At 38.0% G+C, this 15,135-nt stretch overlaps 1 protein-coding gene across 4 annotated transcripts in view; it reads right to left on the bottom strand.

The window, feature by feature from the left end:
* The window catches only part of CCDC146 (coiled-coil domain containing 146), a 177,164-nt gene that overhangs the window by 40,930 nt on the left and 121,099 nt on the right, over positions 1-15,135 (bottom strand). For 3 of the 4 annotated variants that reach the window (XM_049893077.1, XM_049893079.1, XM_049893078.1), the window contains exon 5: positions 10,687-10,744. In XM_049893077.1, the coding sequence (XP_049749034.1) occupies positions 10,687-10,744 (58 nt within the window). Of the gene's footprint in view, positions 1-9,152; positions 9,305-10,686; positions 10,745-15,135 lie in introns of those variants that run through there. The other variant, XM_049893080.1, reaches the window with a different exon arrangement.

Here is a 15,135-nt window from a genome sequence, read left to right as displayed (position 1 = left end):
CTGAAAGTGAAGAGGACTTGAAGCACTTACTGGTGAAGATCAAAGACCTTCAGTATGGATTGCACCTCAACATAAAGAAGACAAAAGTCCTCACAACTGGACCAATGAGCAACATCATGATAAACGGAGAAAAGATTGAAGTTGTCAAGGATTTCATTTTAGTTGGATCCACAATCAACAGCCATGGAAGCAGCAGTCAAGAAATCAAAAGACGCATTGCATTGGGTAAATCTGCTGCAAAGGACCCCTTTAAAGTGTTGAAGAGCAAAGATGTCACCTTGAAGACTAAGGTGCGTCTGACCCAAGCCATGATATTTTCAATCACATCATATCCATGTGAAAGCTGGACAATGAATAAGGGAGGCCAAAGAAGAATTGACGCCTCCGAATTGTGGTGTTGGCATAGAATATCGACTATACCATGGACTGCCAGAAGAACGAACAAATCTGTCTTGGAAAAAGTACAACCAGAATGCTTCTTAGAAGCAAGGATGGTGAGACTGTGTCTTACATACTTTGGACGTGTTGTCAGGAGGGATCAGTCTCTGGAGAAGGACATCGTGCTTGGCAGAGTACAGGGTCAGCAGAAAAGAGGAAGGCCCTCAACGAGGTGGATTGACACAGTGGCTGCAACAATGGGCTCAAGCGTAACAATGATTGTAAGGATGGCGTAGGACCGGGCAGTGTTTCATTCTGTTGTGCATAGGGTCGCTATGAGTCGGAACCGACTGGACGGCACTTAACAACAACAACAACCAGTTATCTGGTTTCTCTTTTGCATTTTTAGTAAGGTTTTGTATACTGTTTATACCATGTATTAGGGCTCCAAGCTTTGTCCCTATTTTTTCTTCCATGATCTTTATCATTTCAGATTTTACTTTTAGGTCTTTGATCCATTTTGAGTTAATTTTTGTGCATGGTGTGAGGTATGGGTCTTGCTTCATCTTTTTGCAGATGGATATCCGGTTATGCCAGCACCATTTGTTAAAAACAGTGTCTTTTCCCCAATTAACTGATTTTGGCCTTTGTCAAATATCAACTGCTCATATGTGGATGAATTTATGTCTGGATTCTCAGTTCTGTTCCATTGGTCTATGTATCTGTTGTTGCACCAGTACCAAGCTGTTTTGACTAGAGTGGCAGTATAATAGGTTCTAGAATCATGTAGAGTGAGGCCTCCTACTTTGTTCTTCTTTTTCAGTAATGCTTTATTTTTCCGGGGCCTCTTTTTCTTCCATATGAAATTGGTGATTTGTTTCTCCATCTCATTAAAAAATGTCGTTGGAATTTGGATCAGAATTGCATTGTATCTATAGACGGCTTTTGGTAGAATAGACATTTTTATAACGTTAAGTCTTCCTATCCATGAACAAGGTATGTTTTTCCACTTGTGTAAGTTTCTTGGTTTCTTGGAGTAGTGTCTTGTAGTTTTTTTGTATAGGTATTTTACCTCTCTGGTAAGATGTATTCCTAAATATTTTATCTTCTTGGGGGCTGCGGTACATGGTATTGATTTGGTGATTTCCTCCTCGATGTTCTTTTTGCTGGCATAGAGGAATCCAACTGATTTTCGTATGTTTATCTTGTATCCCAATACTCTGCTGAACTCTTCTATTAGTTTCAGTGGCTTCCTTGACGATTCTTTAGGGTTTTCTGTGTATAAGATCATGTCATCTGCAAATAGAGATACTTTTACTACTTCCTTACCAATCTGGATGCCCTTTGTTTCTTTATGTAGTCTAATTGCTCTGGCTAGGACCTCCAGCACAATGTTGAATAAGAGCAGTGGTAAAGGGCATCCTTGTCTGGTTCCTGATCTCAAGGGGAATGCTTTCAGAATCTGTCCATTTAGGATGATGTTGGCTGTTGGCTTTGTATAAATGCCCTTTATTATGCTGAGGAATTTTCCTTCTATTCCTATTTTGCTGAGAGTTTTTATCATGAATGGGTGTTGAACTTTGTCAAATGCCTTTTCTGCATCAATCGATAAAATCATGTGGTTCTTGTCTTTCGTTTTATTTATATGAAAAAAAAAGTTTTTTGTTTTTTTTTTTAAAATATGAAGGATTACATTAATTGTTTTTCTAATGTTGAACCATCCCTTCATACCTGGTATGAATCCCACTTGGTCATGGTGAATTATTTTTTTGATGTGTTGTTGAATTCTACTGGCTAGAATTTTGTTGAGGATTTTTGCATCTAGGTTCATGAGGGATATAGGTCTGAAATTTTCTTTTTTTGTGGCGTCTTTACCTGGTTTTGATATCAGGGATATGCTGGCTTCATGGAATGTATTTGGGAGTATTCCGTCCTTTTCTATTCTCTGAAATACCTTTAGTAGTAATGGTGTTAACTCTTCTCTGAAAGTTTCGTAGAACTCTGCAGTGAAGCCATCCGGGCCAGGGCTTTTTTTTTTTTTGTTGGAAGTTTTTTGATTACGTTTCGAATCTCTTTTTTTGTTATGGGCCTATTTAGTTGTTCCACTTTTGTTTGTGTTAGTTTAGGTGGGTAGTGTGTTTCTAGGAATTCATCCATTTCTTCTAGGTTTTCAAATTTGTTAGAGTACAATTTTTCATAGTACTCTGATATGATTCTTTTAATTTCAGTTGGGTCTGTTGTGATATCACGATCCATCTCATTTCTTATTTGGGTTATTTGCTTTCTATCCTGTTTTTCTTTTGTCAGGCTGGCCAATCGTTTACCAATTTTGTTGATTTTTTCAAAGAACCAGCTTTTGGTCTTGTTAACTCTTTGAATTGTTTTCCTGTTCTCTAACTGGTTTAATTCTGCTCTAATTTTTATTATCTGCTTTCTTTTGTTGCTCTCTTTCTATTTGTTCAAGTTGTAGGGATAATTCTTTGATTTTGGCCCTTTCTTCTTTTTGTATGTGTGCATTTATTGATATAATTTGACCTCCGAGCACTGCTTTCACTGTGTCCCAAAGGTTCTGATAGGAAGTGTTTTCATTCTCACTGGATTCTGTGAATTTCTTTATTCTATCCTTAATGTCTTCTATAATCCAATCTTTTTTGAGCAGGGTATTGTTCAGTTTCCAAGTATTTGATTTCTTTTCCATGCCTTTTCTGTTATTGATTTCTACTTTTATGGTCTTATGGTCAGAGAAGATGCTTTGTAATATTTCAATGTTTTGGATTCTGCTAAGGCTTGCTTTATGACCTAATATGTGGTCTGTTCTAGAGCATGTTCCATGTGCACTAGAAAAGAAAGTATACTTGAGTGCTGTTGGGTGGAGAGTTCTGTATATGTCTCTATGGTCAAATTGGTTGACTGTAGCATTTAGATCTTCCGTGTCTTTATTGAGCTTCTTACTGGATATCCTGTCCTTCACTGAAAGTGGTGTGTTGAAGTCTCCTACTATAATTGTGGAGCTGTCTATCTCATTTTTCAGTGCTGTTAGTGTTTGTTTTATGCGTCTTGCAGCCCTGTCATTGAGTGCATAAATATTTAATATGGTTGTATCCTCCTAGTAAATTGTCCTTTTAATCATTATATAGCGTCATTCCTTATCCTTTGTGGTGGATTTAACTTTAACGTCTATTTTGTCAGAAATTAATATTGCCATTCCTGCTCTTTTTTGATTGTTGTTTGTTTGGTGTATTTTTTTCCATCCCTTGAGTTTTAGTTTGTTTGTGTCTCTAAGTCTAAGGTGTGTCTGTTGTAGGCACCATTTAGTTGGATCATGTTTTTTTTTAATCCATTCTGCAACTCTCTCTCTTTTTATTGATGCATTTAGTCCATTTACAGCCAATGTAATTATGGACAGGTAGGAGTCTAGTGCTGTCATTTTGATGCCTTTTTTTGTGTGTCATTGACAGTTTCATTTTTCCACTTACTTTTTGTGCTGAGACATTTTTCTTTGTAAATTATGTGTTCCTCTTGTTCATGTAGTTGAATTTGTTTTTGCTGAGTCTTTATGTTTACCTTTGTTTTTATTTTGAAGTGCGGGATTGTTAGTCTTCTCTGTGGTTACCTTAATATGTACCCCTATTTTTCTGAGTATAAACCTAACTTGTATCTCCCTATATCACCTTGATTGCCTCTCTGTATGGAAGATCTATGCCTACTTTATTTAGTCCCTCTTTATTGATTATTGTCAACTTTTACATGATGACATCACTGATTCTCTGTTTTGAGCATTTTTGTTTTAATCTTATTTTATGTTTGTAATTTCCCTGAGTTGATATCTGGATGCTCTGTTTTGTGTCCTAGTATCGTTTTGATATCTGATATTATTGATTTTCTAACCAGAGAATTCCTTTTAGTATTTCTTGTAGTTTTGGTTTGGTTTTTGAAAATTCCCTAAGCTTGTGTTTATCTGTAAATGATTTAATTTCACCTTCATATTTGAGAGACAGTTTTGCTGGATATATATTCTTGGCTGGCAATTTTTCTCCTTCAGTGCTCTATATATGTCACCACTGCCTTCTTGCCTGCACAGTTTCTGCTGAGTAGTCCAAACTTATTGATTCTTCTTCGTAGGTGAGTTTTCACTTATCCCTGGCTGCTCCTAAAATTTTCTCTTTATCTTTGGTTTTGGAAAGTTTGATGATAATATGTCTAGGTGACTTTCTTTTGGGATCTACCTTGTATGGGGTTCAATGAGCATCTTGGTAGATATCCTTTCATCTTTCATGATGTCAGGGAAGTTTTCTGCCAGCAAATCTTCAACAATTCTCTCTGTATTTTCCGTTATCCCTCCCTGTTCTGGTATTCCAATCATGCGCAAGTTATTGTTCTTGATAAAGTCCCACCTGATTCTTAAGTTTCTTCATTTTTTAAAAACTCTTTTATCTGGTTTTTCTTCAAATATATTGGTGTCAAGTGCCTTATCCTCCATCTCGCCAATTCTACATTCCAGTTCCTCAATTCTGTTCCTCTAACTTCCTATTGAGTTGTCTAATTCCATGATTTTATTGCTAATCTTTTCAATTTCTGAATGCTGTCTCTCTATGGATTCTTGCAGCTTATTAAATTTTTCATTATGTTCTTGAATAATCTTTTTAATTTTTTGAACTGCTTTATCTGTGTGTTCCTTGGATTTTTCTGTATATTGCCTGATCTCGTTTCCGATGTCTTGAAGCCTTCTGTATGTTAATGTTTTGTATTCTGCATCTGGCAATTCCAGGAATACATCTTCATCCGGGAGAGTCCTTGATTCTCTGTTTTGGGAGTTTGTTGAAGCAATCATGGTCTACTGCTTTACGTGATTTGATATCGACTGCTGTCTCTGAGCCATCTATAAGTTATTGTAATAATTTATTTTATGTTTGCTTACTGTGTCCTACCTTCTTCCTTTGTTTTGTTTCAATATACCCAAATAGGCTATTAGAGTGTGCTAACTTGATCACTGGAGCCTTTGAAGCACTAATGTCCTATTACCAGGTGTTTCAAGCTGTTACCAGGTATACGAACCTCTGAGTTCATTCACTATTCTTGTATATATTCAGCTCAGGTGTCCTGATAGTCGGTTACCTAGTGTGTGCCATAGGCTCGCACCTACTATCTTAGAGGATTAGTGGTGATGGTTGTATGTGCTGGTTTCTGGTAGCAGCAGTAGGTCACAGTCTGAGGAGGGCAGGGTGCTGACAGCCTTCCCCCCCAAATGTCAGTGAGAAAGGAGTGCCTCTGTTCTCTAGAGTGCTCTGGTGGGTGAGCTCTGTAGCCATACCTTAGGCACCCAATGCTTATATCTGTAAAGGCTGGTAGGCACCACTGTCCTCAGATCCCTTTTGCGGGCGGTCTGGTGGCATGGATGGAGCCTCAGCCCTCAGGCCCATGCTGTGGGTAGGTGAAGGCTCTGTTTAATATGCTGAGTGGTTTCAGATCTCCAAAACCTGCCTCTCCACTGCACAGCTGAAACAATTATAACAGATTTGCCCTTGGATTATAATAGCCACCTGGTTCCATGTAAGGATGAAAGCCAAAGTCTGTGGATTGCTTATACCTGAACTGGAACTGCTTGTGCTCTGAGCTTCCAGTTTAGGGGAGTTGAAAAGTATTTTTCCCATGTTTGTTAATTTGCTTCTTTTCCCAGGCCAGAAGAATGGGTCAGAGAGGGCACAACATGTTCTATCTCAGGCCCAGGGAATTCAACTGCTATTGAAGTCGGCTGAGGTAGAGGGGGGAGGGATAAGATAGGAGAGTATTTTCAGAAGAAGGAGCTGTTAGATCCAACTGGTAAATTAGACAAAACCACTTATCTTGTGCCAAGAGTGCTGTTTCATCTCAGATTCCAGAGGCGTGTGTAGCCTGTGTATGCTGGCTGGCTCCCCACCAAGATGGCCCCAGGGGGTTAGGGCTGGTCCCGCACTTGCCTTCTTTAGCTGAAGCAGCTTTGTCCTAAACCCCATAGCCAGACCCACAGCTGTCACACCAGGGGGTAGGGATACCAGCACTTCATTTGCCTTTTTTCACTGAAGCAGCTACTTCCTAAATGCCACAGCCAGCCCTACTGTAGACACACCACAGGGTCAGGGATGTGCCACTTTGCTTGCCTTCTTTTGCTGAATCTTCTGTGTCTCAGGAGACTACCATCAGCCCTGCTGCATTTGTGTGAAAGAATGGCACCAAGGTGCAGTGTGGTGTGGTGCGGGCTCAGCAACTTGTCGCTGCTTCTGCATTGTCTCTTGCTCCCCGTCACTCAGATCGATTCCTTAGTTCTGTGTTTGATGATCAGAGTTCAAAGACTGTCATATATGTAATTGATTCACTTATTTTTGGGGGTCTTTGTTGCAAGAGGGTTCAGTGGAAGCTTCTGACTAGTTAGCCATCTTAGCCTCACCTCCCCAAGATCTCCATCCTCACTTCTGAGGAGCATTCTGGCTGTACTTTTTCCAAGAAAGATTTGTCTGTTCTTTAGGCAGTCCATGATACATTCAATGTTCTTTGACAACACCATAATTCAAAGGCATCAATTCTTCTTTGGTCTTCCTTATTCATCATCCAGCTTTCGCATACATATGAGGCTGTTGAAAATGCCATGGTTTGGGTCAGGTGCACCTTAGTCTTCAAGGTGACATCTTTGCTTTTTAACACTTTAAAGAGGTCTTTTGCAGCAGATTTGTCCAATATAAAGCATTGCTTGATTTCTTGACTGCTGCTTCCATGGGTGTTGACTGTGGATCCAAGTAAAATGAAATCCTTGGCAGCTTCAATCTTTTCTTCATTTATCATGATGTTGCTTATTTGTCCAGTTGTGGGGATTTTTGTTTTCTTTATGTTGAGGCGTGATCCATACGGAAGGCTGTGGTCTTTGATCTTCATCAGAAAGTGCTTCAAGTCTTCTTCACTTTCAGCAAACAAGGCTGTGTCATCTGTATAACACAGGTTATTCCTCCAATCTTGATGCCTCATTCTTCTTCATATGGTCCAGCTTCTTGGATTATCTGCTCAGCATACATATTGAATAAGTATGGTGAAAGGATATAACCCTGATGCACACTTTTCCTGACTTTAAATCACACATTATTCCCTTGTTCTGTTTGAATGACTGCCTCTTGATCTATGTACAGGTTCCTCATGACCACGATTAAGTGTCCTGGAATTCCCATTCTTCGTAACGTTATCCATAATTTGTTATGATCCACACAGTCAAATGCCTTTTCAGAGTCAATAAAATACAGGTAAATACCTTTCTGGTATTCTCTGCTTTCAGCCAGGATCCATCCGACAACAGCATTAATATCTCTTGTTCCATGTCCTCCTCTGAATCCGGCTTTTCTGGCAGTTCCCTATTGATGTACTGCTGCAGCTGCTTTTGAATGATCTTCAGCAAAATTTTACTTGACAGTGATACTGATGCTATTGTTCAATAATTTTTGCATCCCGTTGGATCACCTGTCTTTGGAATAGGCATAAATATGGATCCTTTCCAGTTGGTTGGCCAAGTAGCTATCTTCCAAATTTCTTGGCATAGGTGAGTGAGCACTTCCAGCACTGTATCCATTTATTGAAACATCTCAGTTGGTATTCTGTCAATTCCTGGAGCCTTGTTTTTCACTAGTTCCTTCAGTGCAGCTTGGACCTCTTCCATCAGTACCATCAGTTCCTGATCATATACTACTTCCTGAAATAACTGAACATTGACCAATTCTTTTTGGTATAGTGACTCTGTGTATTCCTTCTATCTTCTTTTGATGTTTCCTGCGCCATTTAATGTTTTCCTGGTTTCAATATTGCAACTTGAGGCTTGAATTTTTTCTTCAGTCCTTTTGGCTTGAGAAATGCTGAGCGTGTTCTTCCCTTTTTGTTTTCTAATTCCAGGTCTTTGCACATGTCATTATAATACTTTACTTTGTCTTCTCGAGCCATCCTTTGAAATCTTCTGTTCAGCTCTTTTACTTCATCATTTCTTCCATTTGCTTTAGCTACTCAACATATATGAGCAAGTTTCAGAGCCTCTTCTGACATCCATTGTGGTCTTTTCTTTCTTCCTGTCTTTTTAACGACCTTTTGCTTTCTTCATGTATGATGTCCTTGATGTCATTCCACAACTAGTCTGGTCTTTGGTCATCAGTATTCAGTGTGTCAAATTTATTCTTGAGATGGTCTCTAAATTCATAAATGTTCTTTTTCCCCCAGATATGATTATCTGGAGAGTGTCTTAATTATGGGAGAGATGCCTTCTTGTACTCAGGAAGTCTACTCATTAGTAATGATTAGGTAGATGGATATACTTAGTCTGCTCTGGGCTTTTTGCTTGTCTTCTCTGCTGCTGGGAAAGGGTAAAATTGGTGACCATATGATCTGGAGTTAAAATGCTTTTTCCTATAAAATCTGTGTTATAAATGGTGGTTAGGTATACTTACATTGAATTAATAGTATTTTACTCTAGCTTAAACAGTTTTTTTGTGGGACGGCCTTGGAACTAAACGACCACCAATACACTTTTAAAATATAACCATTCAGAAGATGGAAACAAAGACAATTTTGATGAACTTTCTGTTTAATCTGTGATTGTTGTTGTTGTTAGGTGCTGTCAAGTCAGCTCCAACTCATAGCTGCCCCATATATAAAAGAGCAAAGCAATGCCCAGTCCTGGGCCATCCTCACAGTCAACAATATGTTTGAGCCCACTGTTGCAGCCATTGTATCAATCCATCTCATTGAGGATCTTCCTCTTTTTTACTTACCCTCTATTTTACCAACCATGATGTCCTTCTCCAGGGACTGATCCCTCCTGATAACATCTCCAAAGTAAGTAAGACGAAGTCTCGGTACCCTTGCTTCCAAGGAGCACTCTGGCTATACTTCTTCCAAGGCAGATGGATTTGTTCTTCTGTCAGTATATTCAATATTCTTCACCAACAACCTAGTTCAAGGTCTTCTTTATTCATTGTCCAGCCTTCACATACCTATGAGGTGACTGACAATACCATAACTTCGGTCAGGTACACCTCAGTCCTCAAAGTGATATCTTTGCTTTTTAACACTTTAAAGAGGTCTTTTGCAGCAGATTTGCCCAATGCAATAAATCATTTGATTTCCTGACTTCTGCTTCCATAGGCATTGGTTGTGGTTCCAAGTAAAATGAAATTCTTGACAACTTCTGATAGATCTACTTTACAATAAATCACAAAAAATGGCCACAAATTCATCCTATTCCTTTATGCATGCCCCTTTGCAATGTGACTTTGTCATTTTTCCCATTAAGAAGTAGGGATATTTCTCTGTGCCTTGAATCTAGACTTGGCCTTGTGACCTGCTTTGACCAACGGGATATTAGCAAAAATTATTTAAGCAGAGGCTCAAGAACTGCTTGTGTGTTGGAGTTTTCCCTCTCTTGCCACCATGTGAACAAACCAGGCTAGTCTGCTGGATGATGACAGACATGTGGTTTTCGCCCCAGTTGACAGCTGGTCACCCCAGTTGACATCTCCAGACATGTGAGTGAATCCCTGTAGACCAACTAGCCTGCCAACTGGAAGGATGACAGATGAATGAAGCTATCCTACATCACCCAGCTCCAACTGAGCCAGCTCAGACCAGAAGAATTCAGGACCATGAAGAATAACAAATGGTTGTTGTTTTAAGCCACTAAATTTTGGGGTGGTTTGCTATACAGCAAGAGATAATTTTGCTTCATAAAAATTTCTTGTAATAAGCTTGAAGTGGTCAGGAAGCTATGAAGGTAACATCTATAGCAAAAGTAATGTATTTAAGTGCCAACCGCAATCTTTTTTTTTTTTTTTTTTCTTGGAAGCAAAGCAGATATTGTCCAACTAAACACAGCCTGAACTAGATGCCAAATAGCTACAGTCTGTAATAGGCACCACTTATATTTACTCAAGGCGTCCCTGGGTGGTACAAACAGTTAAGCATTTGATTATTAGCCAAAAGTTGGCTGTTCGAGCCCACCCAGAGGTGCCTTGGAAGACAGGCCTGGTGATCTGCTTCTGAAAGTTCATAGCCTTGAAAACCCTATGGAACACAGTTCTATTCTTCACATATGGGGTCACTAGGAGTCGGAATCAACTCCATGGCAACTAACAACAACAACGTTTATTCAAAGTTTGCACATATTCCTTTCAGCACTACCCACAGTTAAGGCTTTTAGATCTTTCAAATGTTTCAGGGTATAAGTTGTTGTGAAAAACATTAATATTTATAACAATGGATGTTCCAATCCACATGTATTTAACAAATGTTAGATCATCTGACACTTACTCCTGGCTTAGGTATCTTCTCAAATTCCTTTACTATGAGGCTTTTTTCTTCCATTAAGCTTAAAAAAAAAAGAGAGAGAAAAATCAAGCTTGACAAAGTACAAAAGAGTAAGCTATGCAGTAATAACTTTCATTTCCTTTTCTCAGAATGCCCTTCCCATGCTTGTCTGTCAGGCAACCTGGTGTCTGCTTTATGATGGCTTTTCTGGCTCCCACAGGTCATGTAGGTGCTTCCCCTCCTCGGTACTCCCACAACATGGTGTATGCACACCCATTAGAGCAGGTATCTCATAACTTTATAACTGTTTGGGAGCATGGCCCTCCCCATTAGACTCACACTCCTTCTAGGAAAGGTTTCTAATGAAATGTCAGCTGTAACTATTTGTTCCTCTGTAAGTAACGTCATTTTTCCCTGACTGTTTCCAAGATTTTTCTCTTCGTCTCTGATTTTAACAATTTTATTATGATGACTCTTGGTGAGTTTTTCTTCAGGTTTCTTCTGTTTGGACTTTATCTTCCTTGATCCTTTATAGTTTGTATTAAATCTGAAAAACCTCTGTCCAATTTTTTTCCCCCCAAATGCTTTTTTTTTTTCCTGCCCCCATCTTTTGGTGACTACAGTTACCCATATGTTAGACAAATTGATATTGTTTCACAAGATATTGCTATATCTTCAAGTTGGCCAGTCTTTTCTTCTATAGTTTCTAATCTGCTGCTAATTCCAGTCAGTGTAGTTTTCATTTCCAATATTATAATTTTTATCTCTAGAAGTTTAAGTCTTTTTTATAGTTCGGTAGACACTGACAAGTTTTTCCTAAAATTCAGAAGATGAAAAGGATGTATAATGGCCAAAACAACTTTGAAAAAGAAGAATAAAGATGGAAGACTAACACTATACAATTACAAGACTTACTATAAAGCTACAGTAATCAAGAGACTGCAATATTGGTGAAGAGTATTGAGAAATAGATTCTCACATATTTGGTCAAATTATTTTCTACAAAGTTGCCAGGGCAATTAAATGAGGAAAAGAATCTTTTCAACAAGAGGTACGTAAACAATAAAATATTCACATGCAAAAAAATGAATATCTACCTTTACCTAACACAAAATATAAAAATTAAAATGGATCACAGTGCTACATGCAAGAGTTAAACCTATAAGATTTCTAGAAGGAAACAAAATCCTTGTGACTGTGGGTTAGGCAAAGATTTCTTAAATAGGACACACAAAATATAAATGATAGGAGATAAAATGGATAAATTGGGCTCATCCAAATTAAAAAAAAAATGCTTTTCAAAAGGCACTGCTAAGAAAACGAAAATGATGGGAGAAAATATTTGAAAAACATATACCTGAAAAGTAATTTTTATTTACAATACATCGTAAATATCTTGAATGCAATAGAAAGAAGAGAAATAACTGTATTAAAAATGGGCAAAAGTTCTTTAGGGGCGGGGCCAAGATGGCGGACTAGGTAGATGCTACCTCGGATCCCTCTTGCAACAAAGACTCGGAAAAACAAGTGAATCGATCACATACATAACAATCTACGAACCCTGAACAACAAACACAGATTTAGAGACGGAAAACGAACAAATACGGGGAAGCAGTGACTGTTTTCGGAGCCTGGAGCCAGCGTCCCAGTCAGCCTTTTTTCTGGAAAAACAAGTTTCCCGGTGATGGCTCGGAGACAGCAGTCCATATCAAACCACATAAAGAAGCAGACCATGATTGCTTCTACAACCCCCCAAACAAAAGAATCAAAATCTTTCCCAAATGAAGATACAATCCTGGAATTATCAGATACAGAATATAAAAAACTAATTTACAGAATGCTTCAAGACATCAGAAACGAAATAAGGCACAATGCAGAAAAAGCCAAGGAACACACTGATAAAACAGTTGAAGAACTCAAAAACATTATTCAAGAACATAGTGGAAAAATTAACAAGTTGCAAGAATCCATAGAGAGACAGCATGTAGAAATCCAGAAGATTAACAATAAAATTACAGAATTAGACAATGCAATAGGAAGTCAGAGGAGTAGACTCGAGCAATTAGAATGCAGACTGGGAAATCTGGAGGACCAGGGAATTAACACCAACATAGCTGAAAAAAAATCAGATAAAAGAATTAAAAACAATGAAGAAACCCTAAGAATCATGTGGGACTCTATCAAGAAGGATAACTTGCGTGTGATTGGAGTCCCAGAACAGGGAGGGGGGACAGAAAACACAGAGAAAATAGTTGAAGATCTCCTGACAGAAAACTTCCCTGACATCATGAAAGACGAAAGGATAGCTATCCAAGATGCTCATCCAACCCCATTTAAGATTGATCCAAAAAGAAAAACACCAAGACATATTATCATCAAACTTGCCAAAACCAAAGATAAAGAGAAAATTTTAAAAGCAGCCAGGGAGAAAAGAAAGGTCTCCTTCAAGGGAGAATCAATAAGAATGAGTTCAGACTACTCAGCAGAAACCATGCAGGCAAGAAGGGAATGGGACGACATATACAGAGCACTGAAGGAGAAAAACTGCCAGCCAAGGATCATATATCCAGCAAAACTCTCTCTGAAATATGAAGGCGAAATTAAGATATTTACAGATAAACACAAGTTTAGAGCATTTGCAAAAACCAAACCAATGCTACAAGAAATACTAAAGGATATTGTTTGGTCAGAAAACCAATAATATCAGATACCAGCACAACACAAGGTCACACAACAGAACATTCTGATATCAACTCAAATAGGGAAATCACAAAAACAAATTAAGATTAATTAAAAAAAATGCTCATAACAGGGAATCACTGAAGTCAATATGTAAAAGATCACAATAATCAAAAAGAGGGACTAAATACAGGTGGCATAGAACTGCCATATGGAGAGGGATACAAGGCGATATAGAACAATACAAGTTAGGTTTTTACTTAGAAAAATAGGGGTAAATATTAAGGTAACCACAAAGAGGTATAACAACTCCATAACTCAAGATAAAAGCCAAGAAAAATGTTTAACGACTCAACAAACATAAAGTCAAACACTATGAAAATGAGGATCTCACAATTTACTAAGAAAAACGTCTCAGCACAAAAAAGTATGTGGAAAAATGAAATTGTCAACAACACACATAAAAAGGCATCAAAATGACAACACTAAACACTTATTTATCTATAATTACGCTGAATGTAAATGGACTAAATGAACCAATAAAGAGACAGAGAGTCTCGGACTGGATAAAGAAACACGATCCGTCTATATGCTGCCTACAAGAGACACGCCTTAGACTTAGAGACACAAACAAACTAAAACTCAAAGGATGGAAAAAAATATATCAAGCAAACAATAAGCAAAAAAGAAGAGGAGTAGCAATATTAATTTCTGACAAAATAGACTTTAGACTTAAATCCACCACAAAGGATAAAGAAGGACACTACATAATGATAAAAGGGACAATTGATCAGGAAGATATAACCATATTAAATATTTATGCACCCAATGACAGGGCTGCAAGATACATAAATCAAATTTTAACAGAACTGAAAAGTGAGGTAGACACCTCCACAATTATAGTAGGAGACTTCAACACACCACTTTCGGAGAAGGACAGGACATCCAGTAAGAAGCTAAATAGAGACACGGAAGACCTAATTGCAACAATCAACCATCTTGACCTCATTGACTTATACAGAACTCTCCACCCAACTGCTGCAAAGTACACTTTTTTTTCTAGTGCACATGGAACATTCTCTAGAATAGACCACATATTAGGTCATAAAACAAACCTTTGCAGAATCCAAAAAATCGAAATATTACAAAGCATCTTCTCAGACCACAAGGCAATAAAACTAGAAATCAATAACAGAAAAACTAGGGAAAAGAAATCAAATACTTGGAAAATGAACAATACCCTCCTGAAAAAAGACTGGGTTATAGAAGACATCAAGGAGGGAATAAGGAAATGCATAGAATGCAACGAGAATGAAAATACTTCCTATCAAAACCTCTGGGACACAGCAAAAGCAGTGCTCAGAGGCCAATTTATATCGATAAATGCACACATACAAAAAGAAGAAAGAGCCAAAATTAGAGAACTGTCCCTACAACTTGAACAAATAGAAAGTGAGCAACAAAAGAATCCATCAGGCACCAGAAGAAAACAAATAATAAAAATTAGAGCTGAACTAAATGAATTAGAGAACAGAAAAACAATTGAAAGAATTAACAAAGCCAAAAGCTGGTTCTTTGAAAAAATTAACAAAATTGGTAAACCTTTGGCTAGACTGACTAAAGAAATACAGGAAAGGAAACAAATAACCGAATAAGAAATGAGATGGGCCACATCACAACAGACCCAACTGAAATTAAAAGAATCATATCAGATTATTACGAAAAATTGTACTCTAACAAATTTGAAAACCTAGACGAAATGGATGAATTCCT

Source organism: Elephas maximus, chromosome 8 (assembly GCF_024166365.1).
Source record: "Elephas maximus indicus isolate mEleMax1 chromosome 8, mEleMax1 primary haplotype, whole genome shotgun sequence".
In the NCBI taxonomy this organism is placed as follows: Eukaryota; Metazoa; Chordata; class Mammalia; order Proboscidea; family Elephantidae; genus Elephas; species Elephas maximus.
Note: the sequence above shows the minus strand (reverse complement) of the source record. Positions and strands in the feature narration are given on the sequence as shown.